This window comes from Columba livia, chromosome 6 (assembly GCF_036013475.1).
Source record: "Columba livia isolate bColLiv1 breed racing homer chromosome 6, bColLiv1.pat.W.v2, whole genome shotgun sequence".
In the NCBI taxonomy this organism is placed as follows: domain Eukaryota; kingdom Metazoa; phylum Chordata; class Aves; order Columbiformes; family Columbidae; genus Columba; species Columba livia.
Genome location: NC_088607.1, coordinates 11,088,355 through 11,107,810, shown reverse-complemented (window position 1 = coordinate 11,107,810; position 19,456 = coordinate 11,088,355). Strand labels below are relative to the sequence as shown.

General features: G+C 40.3%; 1 protein-coding gene and 1 long non-coding RNA gene across 2 annotated transcripts in view; one reads left to right on the top strand and one right to left on the bottom strand.

Moving 5' to 3' along the window:
- Positions 1 to 986: 986 nt before the first annotated feature.
- Positions 987 to 5,569, bottom strand: LOC135579756 (uncharacterized). The gene is made up of 2 exons (XR_010473453.1): positions 5,445 to 5,569; positions 987 to 3,305 (listed from the first exon to the last, which is right to left on the bottom strand). It is a non-coding gene; the product is annotated as an uncharacterized LOC135579756 (long non-coding RNA).
- Positions 5,534 to 19,456, top strand: part of SMC3 (structural maintenance of chromosomes 3) — a 27,922-nt gene continuing 13,999 nt past the window's right edge. Inside the window, exons 1-13 of the mRNA XM_005508556.4 lie at positions 5,534 to 5,756; positions 9,905 to 9,980; positions 11,507 to 11,545; positions 12,375 to 12,442; positions 12,817 to 12,888; positions 13,073 to 13,152; positions 13,750 to 13,828; positions 15,245 to 15,362; positions 15,925 to 16,100; positions 16,286 to 16,366; positions 16,607 to 16,771; positions 17,279 to 17,400; positions 17,823 to 18,036. Of these exons, the coding sequence (XP_005508613.1) occupies positions 5,742 to 5,756; positions 9,905 to 9,980; positions 11,507 to 11,545; positions 12,375 to 12,442; positions 12,817 to 12,888; positions 13,073 to 13,152; positions 13,750 to 13,828; positions 15,245 to 15,362; positions 15,925 to 16,100; positions 16,286 to 16,366; positions 16,607 to 16,771; positions 17,279 to 17,400; positions 17,823 to 18,036 (1,305 nt within the window). The 5' untranslated portion in view covers positions 5,534 to 5,741. The remainder of the gene's footprint in view (positions 5,757 to 9,904; positions 9,981 to 11,506; positions 11,546 to 12,374; positions 12,443 to 12,816; positions 12,889 to 13,072; positions 13,153 to 13,749; positions 13,829 to 15,244; positions 15,363 to 15,924; positions 16,101 to 16,285; positions 16,367 to 16,606; positions 16,772 to 17,278; positions 17,401 to 17,822; positions 18,037 to 19,456) is intronic.

Genomic DNA, 19,456 nt, shown 5'->3' with positions numbered 1-19,456 from the left:
TGTTCATATTGGCCACAAAGACTGAAAAAGCTGCCCTGAAATGAGGTGGCATGGGTCACAGACCCAGGCGGGCTCTTTCTGCCCCTGGCCCCACAGCCTGGCTCACCACACCACGTGTGCCCAGCGCAGGCGTTTGGCCACTTCTCTGCATCCACCCACCAGTTCCCACAGGGAGTCTCTGTGGCTCTCGGTTAGTCTGTGTCCTGGCACTGCTGGGAACTGGTTGCAAAATATCCATTTGGTCAATGATATCATCCAACCAGCAACACCTCTGGGGCCTGGGCAGGCACTGCCACTTCCCCTCGGTCCCTCACCCACTCTTTCACAACAGCAAATAATCAGTTTTTCTGCAGATGCAGCTTTGGAGTGAGCAGCCAGTCCGGCAGATGGGATGTATATATTTATGTCTGAGTGGCTCTCTTACTGCCAAGATCGCATTTACTGCTCTCTTGAACATGAAGAGATTCTTTGGAAGTAAAATTGACTGGTTTTAATTCACCTCCTGATCTCCCAGGCTCGTACTGCTGCCTGAGCTGGAGGTTTTTCATCTAGAGTTTGCATTAGGAAGCTCTCCAGAGGTCACCCTCACTTATGATTTATTTTTACGACAACCAGTTGATCCTGTCCTCCCAGGGCTGTGAGTGGCAGGTGCTTCCACCCCCCCGGCATGTGATGCAGTCCCCAAAAGCAGCCACCCACCTGGCCTGATGCGGGTGAGCTGTTGCCAACCCAGCCCGGCTCCGGGGCAGCATCCACCAAAGCCAAGGGTGCTGGTGGCTGCCACCCTCACTGCTGGGGCAGCCACTGGTGCAAGGGCTCTGCGTGGTCCAGGGTCCCTGATTTGCTTCTCTTTCACACCTGGCCCACCCAAAAACAGGTCTGGGGGTACATCTGGGGGTGTCCTCCAGCACAGCTGACCCCATAAACAGCCCACTGCAGGGCTCTTCCACTGTCTGAGAGCGAAAAAAAAAGAGGAAAAAAGAAACAAACAGAGCAATAGTTTATTTTACAAAATTGCCAAATGCAACAATGCTCTTTGTTGCATCAGAGCAAAGGAAAACATAGAAGGTTTCCACCCTTCGGCAGGATGCAGACCCTCTCGCCCCACAGCAGAGCTCCTGGCACGGCCCTGCTGCAGCACCCGGGTGCGTAAATTCATTTCATGTGTGTGTGATGGCTTGCGTTATAAAATTAGCGAACCAAGTAAAATTAATTCAACCACAACCACATTTTATTCATAGAGAGGCTCAGCTGGAAGATGATGAGCAGAATAACTGCTTTCCCTCAAAAAACCTGCAGCAGATTCATTCATAATTAAACACACCTTTTTTAAAAAGGACCTTTTTCTATTGTCCATTTTATGCCATTGCTTTACCCAGCCACTATCTTCTTGACAAGTATGTTAGCTCTCTTAAAATGTTGGATGAATGGGTTTACGGATGAATACTTAACAGTCAACAATCATTACTTATCTGTACACATTCAGAGAGGATCATAAAGATCAGGAAACTTTTCTTGAAAAGGAAACCTCTGTGTGTCTGACTTGACTGTTTTTCAGAATAAGTGCTCCTTGTTCCTCAAAAGCCTGTCAGGCTCAGCACACTGAGACTGAAGTGTATGCCCAGGCCTGTGAAGAAGGGGCTGCTTTTTCTCATTTCACCTGCTAGCATAACCACTGAATTAAAAGGTGAGAGAAAGATGCACTATGGCCTTGCTGCCTCAGGATTTGTACTTGACCTGGGCAGTTCAGGAGGAGAGGTGTTGCTGGCTGTCCCACTGTTACCCTTCTTGACCTTGTGCAAGACACTTTCTCGCCCTGTTTGTTTCACAAGCTGAAATCAGAATATCAGAATATCTGGCCATGTGTTCAGAGTGCCATTAAAGACCAGTTTCTGCGAGGTCTAACCAAAGTGTCTAACCAGAGGCCTGGTCCTCAGTTTGCTCCTGGGATTTTGCTGTGACACCAACACAAAGGTGAAGTGTCCCCCCAGTGCTCTGCCCCCCCTGCCACTTGCTACCGACTTCAAGTGCTGAAGCACAAGTGACTGATGTTGTGATGAGCCTGCTGATTTCTCCAGTCATTTAAAAAATGGCAGTAAATACCTCAGTGATTGCAGCCATTCATGAATGAAAGCAGCCTACACACATGTTGGTTCACAACTGAAAGTGGTAATAGAAGAGGTTAATAATAGCCTTTAACAGCCTTTTTCCCCATAACACATTTAAAAAGTTTTTTCTAAGATAAATTTTACTATTTGAGAAGAAAAAAAAAAAATAGACTTCAAATCCCATCTATATGTTCCTATTAAGCTTCATGAAAGGAATGCCCAATGTATTTTTATGCCAAAGAAGCCTAGATGAATTAAAGCAATGTTCCCACTTCGTCCTTTCTAATGCTAATGTTTCATTCTAGCATATTTATAGAAAAATGCTGCTTATAAAGCAGAGACATAGAATAAAGCTCTGAAGCACCTACTGAAGCGAGGTGAACTCCATGCACAACAAGTACTGATTATATGTTTCCAGGTTTTGAATAAAGTGAGCTGTTTTACTTGCTGCCAGCTTCCTGCAGTCCCACGGACCTGGCAGCTTGACAGAATAAAGATGACGTGCATTGCCCTGGGGTTGGGTGCATATATTCAGCATGGACTACAAAAATGAAAGAATAACAAAAAATGTAATACCTACCCCACACCCATGCTCCCTCAAATACAAATCTCTAAAAGCTATGTGACAAAACGTCTATGCAGGTGCCTGTATTTGAAGCACCCTTTGAACTAGACAATTGTTTGCCACTTAATCCTTACTGAACGCAGTTGCTATTTTTGCAAGCACATCACACTGGAGGGAAAGTTTGTTGACGAAATATCAGTGAGATATTATTTTATTCCTATGAATAAATATAACCCAGTGTCTGTGCACATCTGTACGCACACATAAGTCATGTCCAAACTGCAAGAGTATGCTGTATATCCAAAGTCTTCAAGAGGGAATGAACACCTACAGATGAAAAAGATCTCAGGTCTTTACTTGTGCCTGTTCATAATACAGAGGGTGATGCACTTCTTGGTACACCTCAACAGCAAGACATCTGGGGCATCAGGCGTGGACCAGCAGGTTGTGGGATCTCAGATCTTAGAGCTTTAACTTGAGCCGGGGTTGTAAGGAGGATTTGGTGCCTCCAGGCACAGTAATGTCAGTGCAGCAGCCAACAGAAAAGGCAACATATTCTTCAGTAGACGGCCACCCTGGTGACTCTGAACTCGCTTTTTAGGGGAGGAAGATTAAATCCATGCTCCGGGAGTCTATGATTAAGTGAAAATAAGTTTCTCAAATACAAAGGAAAGCTCGAAAACATGACTCAAGGCATCCTATACCTCTAAAAGTGGAAGGCAAAGATGAATGAACTTTAAAACAATTTAAAAACATTTCTATGCCTATTACTGCCCTCAGAAACAGATGAGTAGCACAGGGTGGTCCTTCTACCCTTGGCCTTTAGCAGGAGTAGAAGGCTGTTAGTGAGGAGACATCCCAGCTGCTTGTTGTGGCAAAACCTTTGCTGACATGTTTCAGCAGAGGTCAGACTGCACTGCCTGCCGTGCCGTGCCCGTGGCATCTCAAATGCATAAAACATGTTGCTGCTTCCTCTCGCCTGAGTGCTTTATGGGTTGATTTTGAAAATTACAAGTTTATATAGAATTTTTAAATCTGTGCAACTTATTTACACACCAATACTAATACAAAAAATAGATGTAAATAATTATTTTAACCAGATATAGGATTGGTTAAGTGTACTGTGAGGAAAGCAGAGAATTCAACTTCACTTTCTTAACTCTCTTCTCGCCCCTGTCAGTGGGTCCCTTCAGATGGGCCAGGCAGCTGGGGCCCAAAGTACTAGCATCTGTAATTCACTTTGCAGCAGAAAAACTGAGGAGTAAATTCCATTACACAAACCAATCCCAGAGAGATGTTGTGAGACTCATTTAAGGATTTTAAGTTCCCCAAAACACTAAAATGAAAGGGATTTTGAAAATGCAAATGAAGTAAATGTTTTTTCTCTCCCAACTGCTACTGAACCGACCTATTTCAAAATAAATGCACAGCAGTCAGGCAGGAAATTTTGTTTGTGGAACAATCATTAAATACTTTAGTTTTTTAAGTGCTGTGTTTTCTGAAGAAACAATGAACCATTTCTTAAATGGTGCAGGTAAAATCTGTTCCAAAGCCTCCTGATGGGTGCTCAGTTAATACCATTTCATCACATGGCAGTTAAGAATGGTTGGGGCTTTGACATTTTCCCATTAAGCAAGGAAATTAATTCATCCGCTTATTATTCTAGGAGAGGTAGGAACTACACTGTTCTGTTCAAATTTAATTTTTATTAGTGTTAAGACGTTAGGTACAGGAATTCTATCACATGTATAGAAGTGTTGGCCACAGCTGCTTTATTTGACTGTCAAATTGAAAACTGTTTTCTCTGAGATGTTGCGCCTCTGCTGTTGTCACACTAACACCTGAAATTACTGTAACTGAAAGAGAATAGAAGTAAATTAATGTTTCTCTTCCTTCATTTTGCTTATTTTGTGTGTTTGACAGCTCCTTTGGGGAGACGAATGGCGGCTCTCTGGGAGATAAAGGAGTGGGTACAGACTCCAGCTAATCTTTCTGTTTTCCTGAGGTTATTTTGCACCGTTCCTGTTACTCAGCTCATTCTCAGCACATAGTTCGCTTTGCCCAGGCTTTTTGGTGTGGATGCAGAGCTTGGCGCTCAGATCTCGGCCCTCAGAGGCACTGACGCCACCCAGGGTGCCCAGGCCCCTCACAACGGGAGGTGGCTCAGCCTGCTCCAACACCGCGTCAGGTTGCCTGGCTGGAGGGGCTGGAGTCGGCATAGTGGGAACAAAGAGCAAAAAATTGACATAAATAAGCTAAAAATTGGATAAGAGACCGAAATCCGCACCTCCCAGCCCTGGTGGGATGGCTGGGCAAGGGGGCACAGAGGGGCGATGGGGCATACTGGCACCCAGCCAAGGGCCCTAATGCTGCCAACTCCTTTTTTCTTTTTTTTTTTTAATTGATTTTCTATTTTCAGATGCTCGAATAAAAGAGGATCTAAGAGCAAAGTTCTATTTCATGTTTCTGGGCGAGCACCTGTACCTCCCTCCACCTCGGGAGAGGACACTGGGCTGTGTTCTCTGCTTTCCGCACTGGGGTCAAACCTCCGCCATGTCCCGTCCCCGGCCCCCGCGCCGCCACTTTCCCCGCTCCCCTCACACTTGCCTTTGGCGCCCAACCCGCCTCCCAGGGGGAGTAACCACTTTTCCCAAGTCTCTGGGGGGACCCTTGCGGTGAGGGCACGCGCAGTCTCCCGCTTTCCCTTCTTCCGAGCACCTTCAAATGGGCCCATGAGCATTTCAGAAGCTGAAAAAAATTGTACTCTCTACCGTCCCTTGCGGTGTTCCTCTCTGATGGAGCAGGGGCGCGTTCTCTACTCCGCATCTCCCCCTCCAACTGGTGCTGAATGGTTCGCGCCAGGCCGGGATGGGGGAGTCTCCGCCGCCATTTTGTTTGCGTGAGGGGTGAGCGGGGCGCTGTGCTGGGGAGTCTGGCGGGGCTGAAGGGGCGGGAGACGGCGGAGACCCAGGGTCACGCCGAGCACTCGTGCCGGGCAAAGACGGTGAGGGCGGGCTGAGCGACGGCAGGAGGCACCGCTGCGGGCGCCGCCCCCACCCTCCGCAAACATGTACATCAAGCAGGTAAGTCGTCGGGGTCTGAGCCGCCCGCTGTGTGCGGTGTGGCCTGGACCTGACTGGGGCGGTTTGGGCCGGCCCGCTGTGCTTCGCCCCGGCGCCGCGGGGGTCTGCAACCTCTGGACAAGCAGCAGAGTCAGGTCTCGGCCCGCTGGCTGGTGGCGAGACCAAAGGCCTTTCCTTGGTTCGCTGCTGTCCCGGGGGTGAGACCGCGGCCCTTGCTGAGGGGAAGCGGCCCCGGCCCAGCCGCGGAGCTGCTTCGTCGTGCAGGCTGGCGGGTGCCTTTCCTCACACTGCTCCCGTGGCTAGTGTCATTCATTGCAGGTGTGAAGTGGTGGTGGGGAGAGGCCCTCTTGGGCCTGGGACTTGTTGGCGGGCTCTGCGGGGTTCCTTCGGACGGGGCAGCCCCAGTGTCCCGGCCCTCCAGTGGCGGCCGACCCGAGGCCGGGGAGCTGGTACAGAAACAAAAGGCGTTTCTCAGCTGTCAGGCGGCATCTTTCAGCTGTTAAAGTTGTGGGTTCTCTTTTTACTTTTTTTTTTTTTTTTTTAATAAACCTGTTTGTGGTTTTGGTGGAGAAATATGACTGTATTTGGGGTTTCAATTCAAACTGGTTCTATCTGCCCCTTTCCCCGGGAGAAACAGCAGTTACTGTTTGTATTGGGGTGATGCCTTAGGCCCCCGGGCATGGACCATTTAACCTTACACTTCGTGCTTGGCAAGTAGTCTGCAATTAGTTCGGTTAAAAAGGTTCTTTTATGAACCTTTTCCAGACAATTTTTTGGATTTAGATGATCACTAATGTTACTTCCGTATTATATACCTGCAGCTGTACTGCATAGTATGGTTGAATTTTTCTGGTTGATTTTGTACCACTGTCTATGCATGTTAATACAAAGCCTACTAGGATTCTCATTTCTCTCTGAGCTCAAAATTTGCCTGGCTTTCTGACACCCTACATGTGTCTTTACGAAGAAGTATACTTTATAATCTTTAAAAGTGCATGTTCTACAAAGAAATCACGTTCTCATCAGTTCGACTCACTAGGGAGTGTTTCAGTTGCCTTTTGATCGCATTTTAGTAGATCACTGGCGTTGCAGGTGCACACATTACTTCAAAGTCTTTGAATAAGAATTCTTGTTCTCCAGATTTGAATCACACTAAAGTAAACAGTAGTGAAGATATATAGAATCAGAGTAAGAAGTCCAATTCAAGTCAGAACAAGGGAAATGAGTTTCATCTGGAAAAAAATAAATTTAGGTGGTCAGTAACCAGTACTGTTCTAGGACCTATGGAACAGAGCATAACAAGCTATGAACATGATAATAAGGCGGATGAGGGTGAATTTGGTTCCTCCAGTATCTCTAGTTCTGTTGCTCCCCGGAAATCATTCTTGGAGTTTGAAAATTAAAAATATTTAAGTCTGAATCTGAGGCAAGAAAGAGGTTATGATGTTTCAGAATATGAGGGATGGATGAAGTAAGAAGCTATCTAGGAAAAACTTTAATAGGGAGGGAAATGGTGTTCAGAGTCTGCCTGTATGGTGTTCTTGTGGTGCCTGAGTATGTGGGTGGTAAAAGTTTGTCCTGCTATAGTAATATCCAAGAAATAACGATCACTTGGTTTTGCCTTTTTGTAGAGGCATTCAGGTTCTTCTGAGAATAAAGTAGATTAATTATTCAATTCTGTAGGTTTTTTAGAATATTATAGGTAAACTGTAAAAATGATAGAGACCATTTTTTTCCCCATTCTTTTCATTTTTTTTCCTTGAAATCTGATGAATTGGGAAGCAGCATTGTTTGCCAGATTTTTTTTTTTTTCTGTTTTGTTTTTTTTATTTTTCAATATCAGAATGAATTAACATATTTGCTGTGGCCTAGAGTTGTTGGCAAGACCTGAGTAAGATTTACTGTTCCTGTTTTTTAATTTGAGAGCCATTGATACTGAAGCTGAGCTTACTGTTACTGTGAAATCTCTGTCTGACAGATAAGACACGTTGATTTTTCAGGCGAGGTGTGGGTCTGTGTTCACAACCATAGTGACTGGGTAGTCTTCAGTTAATACATTGTCTTAAACTTGCTTTCGGTAGTTTGGACCATGAAATTCTGAAATCCTTAATTACTCCCAGTGCAGGTTCTTTGAATTTAGGTCTGAATACAGTGCAGGCACTTAATGAGGACTGTATCTTGCCTGTGGAGAGGGAGCACAGACAGTTGAAATTTAAAAAAAATGTTTAGATATACAAAGTACTGGAGGAAGTGTCAGAGTATTCCTTTTCCAAAATAGCTGCTGTTACTTACATCAGGTGTTTGACAGTCCAGGATTAGTAATTTTCTGCCTATACGTGTTCTTAGCTTCAGATTCCAGTAATGAAATAGTTTTGCAAAGAGGATTTGACAAGGAATATATAGTGCCTGTGAAGAGAATGACTGTGATTTCTGACTAAAAGTTAGTTAATGCTTTTAAGTTTTAATTCCTTTCAGGTTTATAAACTCAGGTGTTTAGTTTGAAATCTGGCATGGCATTTTCCTTCAGTATTAGTGAGATGGGTTTAGTCCATTAGTATAAACAGGTGGTAAAAGAGTTTTCTGTGGTAATCCCTGACAATGGGCTGTCACATAGTGGGAGAAAGACTTAAGAGTGAACTTGACGTGAATTAATCAAGGCACTTTCTTCTCCCAGTCTTTTATCTAGTAAGTTTTATGGATAGGATTTTTTCCCCACCATTTGTGTAGTGCACTACCAGAATATTACAGAATATGGATGTGGTTCTGAGGGTGATTGTCTCTTGAGCTGCTCAGGTGTACAGTTAATGTAGACTTTCGTAGTAGGGGAGAAAGGCTTGCTTTAATGTTTACAGTACTACTTCTAGGCTTTTTGCTGAAGTTTTGTGTGTGCTTTGCAGATACCAAGTATCATGCTTTTATCTTCTGGAACATGAGCTCTTTTAATACTTGAAGATGTGAGCAAAGGGTTGACGTGTTCAGAAAAACAGACAATGTTGATGGGATCATAGACCTTACAAACAAACCAAAGTCTAAATAATTTCACATTCTGAACTTCAGCAGTAATAATATTGAGAAATATCATGTAAAATGTTTTGCTGTCTTCCTAACAAATAATTCTCATGGTGAGACATTGGCATTATTTCGACAATATCTTGCTTCTGCTGGAGAAGAGCTGGGTGAAAGACATAACTGTTAAATGTCAGCTCTATTCCTTTTGTGAAGTGTTCTTGCTGAAAGACCTGCAAATATTAAAACTTTTCAGGTGGCTGCCGTCTTTTTGCTGTCTTGCTGAACAGAGCAAAGCTGCTGTGTAGTCTTTCAGCATGGATTTAGTGTTTGGAAAGGATTGCTTAATGCTGGAATATGTGTGCTGGAAGTTGTATCAGTTCCACCACTGTGCAGAACTGATGTATTGGAAGAATATTTTTTGCTCTGTAGCTTGTATATTGCTTGGCCTGGCAAACCTCAAATCACTACTGAAATTGAATAGTTGAAATTCAACATGCTGCTTCTAGATGAATGTTTGCTGTGGAGCTTCTGAAGTTAAATGTGAAGGGTTGTATTTGTCTACTTAGGAAGTGAATTCACTAGAACCAAGATAGCATGCATTTTTTACTTTTCCCTTTAGGTTGTGCAGTAAAAATAAGACTGTATTGCATGTAAAATAGGTAAAGTCTGGTTTAGTTTTTGCAGTCTGTAATTGCTCTACTTGAAGAATTTGCAAATAGAATTCTTATGCTCTATGTGGATTGCATTATAAGCATTGAATATAGATCTGGCCCTGCTAGGATAACTGCCCCTTATATTGGGGTTTTCTTTCCCATATGTACTATTTGATGCAAATACACATTTTTGTGTAGTTTGTTACAAAAAGACCCTCAGAATTCTCTTGTTCATTGTGCTTTGGCCTAGAAAATTGCCAACATCTCTTGTGATATGGGTAGAAAATCTGTCCCTAAACTGTTGCTTAGGTTAGGGGCAAGTTTTATGATGTAACCTGCTGATCTTGAGCTGGAAGGTTGAAGTATGTGCAGGAAGGGCAGGGAAAATCAAGTATATTGTGATTGATATAAATATTCTGTAAAATAGATCAAAAAATGGTAAAGAATTGAGAGAACTTTGTTAAAATAACTTGCTCTTCTCATTAGGTTATCATTCAGGGCTTTCGAAGCTACAGAGACCAAACTATTGTGGACCCGTTCAGCTCCAAACACAATGTCATTGGTAAGTTCTGATACTTGTCTTTTAACACTGACAGGAGCTGTAGTGTTATTTCAGATGATGTTCACGTCGGAGTCCTTTATGGTTTTTAGTATCTTGCCTATGTTTGACAGCTTTATTTTCTGTTTCAGAAACTTCTTTACAGTTGTCTGTAACATGTCACAAGGCATACTCTGCTTACAGCAAAGTAATGCTGGCATTCAGTTTTACTGTGGCAATAGTATGACCAAGTCTTCAGTAATTGAGCAATGTCTGTAAACTTCTTCATTGGCATAGATCTCTGTATCAGCCAGACCCCCTTTAAAGGCTGTCCTTGCAGGAACAGCAGCAGAAAATTTGTATAGGATTTTTTTTGTGGTGTGTGTGATCGTTTTTTATAAGTAAACACACTGCTATACGCTGCTGCAGAGATGATCTTCTTTCTTTCAACTTTGGATAAATGAATTTCTGAAATGTGGACTGACAAAAAGTATAATGTAAGTTTCAAAGTGCAGTTTCATAAATGACACCTAATCTAACATTGTGTTGTCATCCACCCTTCTCATGCCTCTTCCTATTTTTGTCCACAGATGCTTTGTCCTGTCTTTTCATTTGCATTGAGTTTAGCGATTATGCAGCAACTCTAAGATTGCTGACCCAACGGAAAACAGTCAATTTTGGACGTAAAAACTTAGTAGCCAGAGGCTAGAAAAAAACGTGCATGTGACTTAAATAGCATGTCTTATCATGTAATGTTACTTCAGCTGAAATTTTATATAGGCATTTCCCTTTTTAAAAGGGGGAAAGAAAAATTAATCTTCGCTGTTTTTTGCCTTTTTAAAGAACTGTTAGGAATCCCAAGTAGTTTTGGGGATGAGGTGAATCTGGAGGGTATGCAGGCAGGAAGAGATTAAAAGCCTGGGATGCTCATTGCTGCTGGAAGGCAAGCAGTTCTGAAATTAATACAGTAGATGCCCATCTTAAAGATAAGGCACTGAGCCTTGCTGAAAAACCCGAGTCAACACTGAGGTTACTGTATGTTAGTGTAGTGCAGCATTCTTATACTTTTATTTTTTTAAATAGAAATAGTACTTTTTCCAGTCTTTTTAAAACAAAGCATTACTGAATTAGTAAGTGGAGTATTAAGAAGTTGAAACTCTACCTGAAGTTCATACAGTCAATCTGAATATACAGGCAAATGATTTCTTTTGGTTAAATATAAAAAATTTATGCTGGCACCAGAATTTTTATCCCACCAATAGATCAGTATTTAAAAGAAAAGTACGTGAATAAACGGGATTGGTTTAACCATTATTCTCATTGTGGAGTAGTATTGGAGTTTGTAAGTCATTGCAATGTGTTTGAGAAAAGACTGCTCTGTTCTCAGGCAGTGACTAAATGATCCACCTGCTAAGTTTGCCTCATTCCACTGAGGTTTTGTTTGTGTTATATTTGGGTTCTGTTCTTGAATATTTATATGCAGAATTTAATGTAAATTGCAATGTTAACTTATGTCAACCTGAGGTCATGCTTTGTGTTTTAATTTTCAGTGGGAAGAAATGGATCTGGAAAAAGCAACTTTTTTTATGGTAAGCGTGAATTTCATCACAAAATATTAATAGCACAGGGATGCTGATGACACCAGGTTTCTTGGTTCATTTTTGCCAGTAGCTGGATTAACAAATGTTCTTCCTCAATAAGGAGTGGCAAACCGAGCATTACTTGATGATGATGAAATGCACTTGTTTGATACTTAACTTTATGTTTTTCCCCAGTACTCAGCTTCTCTTACTAAAGGGCCCTTTAAGATTTTAAAGTGGCAAAAATGTATTTAGAGGAGGAAACTGTTTCTAAAAGTCACCTACCTTGAAAGCTGGTTGTGATATTTGCAGTTCCTTTAGACATTCTTAATGGCTGAATTCTAAGCTGATTCTATAGCAGTATGGCACAGCTTATACAACCCTTTAACATATGGTTATGAAGGGAATTTTGTGGGGTGGGAGCATCAATGGAGGAACAAAGATGGTAGTCAAAGGCGGCCTTTGTGATAGTAGTCTTCATAAATTACCAAGTATTGAAGCAATATTTTTAACCTAAGCTGTGCGCTATGTATTTGTAAAGGAAAGCTCATGAATCCCTACCTGTGCAGCATTGTTGGTGCTTGTACAATGAACTGGCCAGGTGGTGACAATGAGATGCCTTCAGAGAAATTCTAATGTACACCAGACTGAGTCATTAAGATCCAGCGGATTAATGTTTTTAATGAAGAAACATTGTAAGGTATTAGCAGAAGCATATGATACAACAGTAAAACAGTATGTTTGCAGTTTAAAACAGTATGTTTTGAGTTGAAGAAATTGCTGCATATCTCCCTAAAAGAAAGATTAAATCTTGTGTTTCTTTACTATTTTATTACAGCAATTCAGTTTGTCCTCAGTGATGAATTCAGTCATCTTCGCCCAGAGCAGAGACTGGCTTTGTTGCATGTAAGTGAAGGAGTATAACAACAAGAATAAAAATAAGCTAATGGATTTGAATGTTACTAGGAAAACCATAAATTGCTGGGCTGTGGATATTTTAAGCCAATTATTTTGGAAACATTCTTAATTTTTATGTTTCCCTTTGGCAAAAGAAAAAATATTACAAAGTAATAATGTTATGCTGATAATGCACACTAGTGAATGTGTATCCAGGATTTTCAGAAATAAAAATATATGTACTGGATCTAACTTAGATGCTCTTGACTTTCAAATCCTTGGAAGGAAGGGGGAAGTGGGATTGCCAGGGAAAAGGGGAGATGAAAGAGCTCAAGATCTTTTTTAAGGTGGGAATTACCTAACCGCAGTATCTCCTTTCTTAGGAAGGTACAGGTCCTCGTGTCATTTCTGCATTTGTGGAAATTATTTTTGACAATTCAGACAACAGGTTACCGGTAAGTTGAAGGCATTACTTCAGAAATAAATGATCATTTCAGACTGATATCTCAGTATTATAGTAAGTCTTCAGTACGGTAACTGCTTTTGAGTCGGTTCTGGTAAAAAGTGCCATAAGCATTCTGGATTAGTTTTACCTACCTACTGCAAGCAGTTAACCTTACTGGGTTTTGTTTTCTTAAGATTGATAAAGAGGAAGTCTCACTTCGCAGAGTTATTGGAGCCAAGAAGGACCAATATTTCTTGGACAAGAAAATGGTGACGTAGGTACTTCTTTTCCTTAGCTGAATGAGAGTAGTAGTATTTCTGTAATATTAGCTAGTCACATTGAACACTTGAATCTCTACCCTGAAATAAATTCTCATGACTTTCGTGAGCAATGATAATTTAGTTGCATAATATTGAGTACCAGTAGTTTGACAGCAAGGACAACAGTCCTTGTCCTTGTGCAATAGAGAGCAGACTTTGAATTTGCAGTTTAACCCATTCATTAACATTGTGTTTAACTGCTTATATAATAGTTCTTTCAGGGCTTTTTTTTTTTTTAAATAGAAGAGTTACCAGACTTTAGGTTGATTCATATCCTTCCTTGTGATATCTTTACCTGTATTTGTTTCTCTTTGCTTTGAGGTGCTTCTTAATCTTTTTCCAGTGCTGTTGTATTTTTAGATATTTTTCATTTTTTTGGTCTCATTTCATTTTAGAATTAGCTATTAGCGAATAAAGAGGCTTCTTCAAAGAGAGCATGCATTACACATGGTGATTATATTATGTGATGAATAGTTGTGATACTTTACTGAACTTTTACAGCTGTCACTTTTACTGTAAGTGTTTTTAATAGATGCACAATAACATTTCAGGAAAAATGATGTAATGAACCTTCTTGAAAGTGCTGGATTTTCTCGCAGTAATCCCTACTATATTGTCAAACAAGGAAAGGTAAGATTCTTGTTCACAAAGTGGAAGAAATCACTGTTGAGAGCATCATGCTTCCTGGAAAACAAACTTAGTTTAGTTATTGCAGAAGTAAACCAAAGACTAAATAAATCTTAGTCTTAGTTAGAAACAGTTCTTGTAGATGCTGCTTTTGCAAATACTACTGTCTTAGTAGTGTATGTTCACAGTATCACAGTATGATTGGAAGGGACCTCAAAAGATCATGTAGTCCAATCCCCCATGTTGATTTCAAGAAAAAAGTTTTAATGTCTGTAATGTTGATATGTAGAAAAGTGTTTTTTCATGGTAATCTCTGCAATCACATGCTTTTCTTTATACTTAAATACAAAGCACACTTAATTTATATGACCATTTCAGTGTAGATTCGTAGATTCCTGGGCTTTAAGATGGGGTGGTAAAGTCATTCTGCAGAATTTTAAGAGGTTAAAAATACTGTCAATGGAGAGTCAATGGAAACATGTGGAGGCACCAAAACTGAACACACAGCAGGGAAAGGGCTCACAGCATGGCCTGTGTGAACTGGTCTTCAAGACCCAAGTACACTTACCAGACCTTTCAAAGGACACCCAGATCTGGAGAGGAAGGGCAGATTACTTGTAATGGCTCACAGGGTGGGCCACCATGGAGACACTAACTGTTAGCTCCAAAAGATTACTGAAAGGCTAATTAAAAGGGGAATGCAAGAGACTTGTGGAGCACTTGATGGCAGAAATGCTGACCCAGCAGTACAGTCTCTCAAATGTTTAGCAAGATAAATTTTCCTATACAGCTGAATGTGTGTTTTTGGAAAAAAACAACTTCAGCTGGAAAGTTACTTGTGTTTTGAAGAGGGGATTGGTGCACATGACTCTTACAGCCAAAATACACATACTGGTGTTAATTTAATACAAATTAGAAACAGTTACCTTCCTAAAAATGATGCAATTACTGAATTTCTGTTGAAGGAAAGTGAATTTTACGTCAGCTTTAACTGTATGACTGATTTAATGTTTGATTAATGAGTGTTTCATGACCTGATTTACTCTAAGATTTATAACCCGTGCATTTTGGTGTGATTTTTGTGGAGGCATTTAAACTAATAGGTTTAGCACTAGGCCTTGAATTTCTCTAAAAGTAATTTTGAGTGGGTAATGATTTCTTCTGTTTACATAATATTAGTATCTTGAGTTTGGCAATAGCTGGTAGCATTTGAAAACAAAATTTGTTACAAGCAGAGTACTTGCCACCCTAAACTAATTGTCTCAAAAAGAAAGCAGTATGGTATGTACTAGATATCTGAATATTCCTGCCAACACCTGAGGCAAGCAGGCACAGCAAAAAAAATGCAATCTTTGATCTGTTGTGATTAGCCATACATACAGAGCCAGGCTATTGAAATCGTAGATCTTGAATTTTCAGATCAACCAGATGGCCACAGCTCCCGACTCTCAAAGACTGAAGTTACTAAGAGAAGTAGCCGGTACCAGAGTGTACGATGAACGTAAAGAAGAGAGTATTTCACTAATGAAAGAAACAGGTAAAATAGTTTAAGAAAAAATGCTTTACAGTAGTTCTGTTAACTCTAAAGGCTTATGACTTCTTCAATAAAGCTAATTGCTAGATAGATTTTATTTGTGGTATGTTAAACGATACAGAGCATTCATATTTCCTCCTTGAATTTTAGATACCTCAACAGATTTAATAAGTGACTTCATGTGTGTTTTTAGTAATAAAACTTTTTAGCTAGGCTAATTGGGATATTTGTACTGTTCAAAACAGTGAGTGGTGTCAGCTGACAGTGATGCAAAAAAATGGGGATACCTACTGCTATGCAAACACTAAAGTGTGTGTAATATAGTCTATAATTATTTTAAGTGTGTGAGCCAAGAGAGTACCTGTTTGTGTTGCCTTACAGAACAAGAGTTCTGCTGTGGGAGAGTTTTTTGTACAGAGGGGGAACTTGTGGACATGGGTTCTCCTTTTCACATTTCATAACTGTTGACAAATAGTTAATCACTGGAGAACACTGGGTAGCTTTAAGGGTGAGAGAATGTATTACAGTGTTTAACTGAACTTCAATCCTGTCATCTGTTCTAAAGAGGGCAAGCGAGAGAAGATCAATGAGTTGTTGAAATACATTGAAGAGCGACTGCATACCCTAGAAGAGGAGAAAGAAGAGCTTGCTCAGTATCAGAAATGGGATAAAATGAGGAGAGCATTAGAATACACAATTTATAATCAGGAACTTAATGAAACCCGAGCTAAGCTTGATGAGGTAAAGTAGCTTAACCAATACAAAATATAATGTGAGCTGTTGATTTGCTTTTTGCCAACGTCTCCTTGCACTCCTTGATAGAATCCTGTCAATGTTTTTCAGTAATTTAACAAATAATTTTCATTCTTGAACTACTGCAAAACGAGAATCTTGCTACTTAAGCTAATGCTGATATTTCTATACAGCTTTCTGCCAAACGAGAGACAAGTGGAGAGAAATCCAGGCAGCTGAGAGATGCACAGCAAGATGCTAGAGATAAAATGGAGGTAAAAAATACTTTTAACAAGGGCTCTCCAGAGGTGTGTTTTGCTTTGTGGGTTGTTATTTTTTTTTTTTTTTTTTTTTTTTTTTTTTAAACAGTGCTATGCTTTCATCCTGTTTGGAAACAGGAGAAGTTTATCACACTTTTCATGTATCTTGAGCTGTTATTAACGGTCTTGTGAGTTTGGATAGATACTGAAATGTGCATGTGTTATTTAAGATAATACATACTTAAATTTGCATAGGAAATAGAACGGCAAGTTCGAGAACTGAAGACAAAGATTTCGGCAATGAAAGAAGAGAAAGAACAATTAAGTGCTGAAAGACAGGAGCAGATTAAACAGAGAACTAAATTAGAGCTGAAGGCTAAAGACCTGCAGGATGAATTAGCTGGCAACAGTGAACAAAGGGTATGTAATAGCGCTGAAGTCTTAATGTCATTGGCATGAGGTAGTATACTTGTGCGTTGTTTTGATTTTTAGACTGCAGCTTTTCATTATTGCTTAAGGTTTGTTAGATATCTAAGTGTTTGGTGCTTGTAGGGCATGTAAACGTAGACTCGTGTTACAATCCCGTATTTATCACCCTGTGTGTTGCAAAATCGAGCACTTGCAATTCTCTTCATCTTAATTGCTGCAAGTATTGGGATGGAGGGTTTGCACTGACTTGAACTTTGGGCCATACAGACCATCCTTGCTTGCATAGTTTAGCTTCATGAGAATGCTTCATTTCATTCCTCTTTGCTGTCTTGATTGGAATTAAATTCACTTCTGTTAAGTATTGAAACAAGATAGTATCAGATATGCAATGGTATCTTGCAATCTTACAATTTAATTGTTCTTTAGAAACCCATATCTACCTAATAGTCCAGTTGCTTATATTGCCTAACTTTAAATACTGCTTTGTTTGACTTTCAGAAAAGACTGTTAAAAGAAAGACAAAAGCTTCTTGAGAAAATTGAGGAGAAGCAGAAAGAATTAGCAGAAACGGAGCCGAAGTTCAACAGTGTAAAAGAAAAAGAAGAGAGGGGAATCGCTAGGTCTGTGGCATTTTACAACAGGAAGTCAAGCATTTAAAAATAAAGCCAAGATAATAGCAGTACTATCCAAATGTGCAACTAATTTGGAGTGGTACTTGTTGCTGGAGAATGGGGTAGCTATATATATTTAAAGATGGTCTGTAAAAAGCTGCTTTTATTGTTGGGGATAACAGTATTTGGTGAACTTAATTTTTAAACTTAACTTTTGTGGGCTATTGTGGACTTCTGGTTTCATGAAATAATTTGAGTGATTGTATGTATGGTTTGTAGCATGATCCTTTTTGTTATTGGTTTGGTGCTTAAATTTTAGAGGCTGGTTTGACACTTTTTGAAAACTCTTATGGTAATTCTTACTGCTTGCTCTTAATATTTTAATTCAAGGTTTCTTTATAATACAGCATCTCTTTCCTTTCTCAAAATAGACTTGCACAGGCTACACAGGAAAGAACAGATCTTTATGCAAAGCAAGGTCGAGGAAGCCAGTTTACCTCCAAAGAAGAAAGGGATAAGTGGATAAAGAAAGAACTGAAGTCTTTAGATCAAGCCATCAATGACAAGAAGCGGCAGATTGCAGCTATACACAAGGATTTAGAGGATACAGAGGCAAACAAGGAGAAAAATTTGGAGCAGTACAGTGTAAGTTTTCAGCTTATTATTTCCCAGTATTTTTGAGAGAAGAGTTAAACACTCAATCTAATAGGACAATTAGACTTTGGTGCCTGTTTATAAGGAAGATGAGACTTTCTTGTTGGGTGTGATCTTCTAGAAAGAGATGATTGCAAATGTCTGCAGATAAAGTCTAAAGCCCCTTTAGCACTGCATCTTCACTGTATGCTTTCTGGTACTTCGCTGGAGTTTTTGACCTGGGTTTTCAGGTACAGATATAGATCTGCCTTGTTCCTGGTCTATGTTGAACATGGCCGTTTCATATAGGTAATGATTTGTTATGTTTTTGTAGAGGTTTACATTGCATTAAGGAAGCAATGTCTGAAGACAAGAGGCTTCTGAAGTGGTGGGCTAGGGATCCATCAGGATCACCAGACTGTTCAGGAAGTTTCTTTTCCATAGGTTTCCTGATACAGAGACTCAGGCATGGATTCCAAAAATTTCTCTAAAATAATTTATTTATTTGCAAAGTACAGTGTGTAGAGCAGCTTGAGGTAGGTGCCTCTGGTAGAGGGAACCCCAGCTGAGAAATTCTTGGGCAGTTGTACCCTTAAAATCTAAGCTTCACACTCCTCACACATCAGTTCAGGCCAGTTGTAAAATCAGAGACTGGAGTCTCCCCATTTTTATTATTGGGTCTGTTGGTTTTCATGAGGTTGCTTATCTCTGTGGGTAGTTAATTGTCTTTTTTTTCTGAAAATGTGGTGTTGGTTGTTTTTGTGGTGGTAGGTTTTTTTTTTGCACCTGCAGTTGAGGAAAAAAATAAGTTCTTGGCATAACCAAAGCATTCTTCTGTTTGTCCTCTTTTAGAAGCATCGTTCTGTTCCTTTTCTTATCTCTGGGGATACAGCTTCTTTATCCTCTAGATTGAACAGTCTCTGGGTCCTTTTTTGTTTAATGAGTCAGAAAGTTCAAAGGTTCACAGCTTGCAGTCTAAGCAAACTTACTTAGGCTAAGCAAATTCTATTTAAGCAGTTTCTAAACAAGTTCTTTGTGAAGCAGTATACTAAATAATTCAATAAGCTAAGGCAGTCTATTGCCTAGCAGTTGGTTGTTTTCACTCTTTTCTTATATTCCCTAAACAGAGGATCTTTTAAATGGTACTGCAGGTGCTGCACCTTTGCACCACAATTGCAGATGGTTAGAAGCTGCATCCCTATCTGTTTTAGAAGATTAGTTTGTATCAGTATTATCTGCATCACTTTTAGACTTTAATTTCCATTTAGAAACAGCTTTTACACTGCAAATACAGCAGTACAATAAAAAAAAAAAAATCTCTCCTACAGGAGTGAAAACTTGCATTTATGGTGGCAGAGCATCCAGTGCCAATGCTGCTACCCTGCATGTGCTGATAGACAGTGTTGTTTTTTTGTGTAATATATCTACTGAA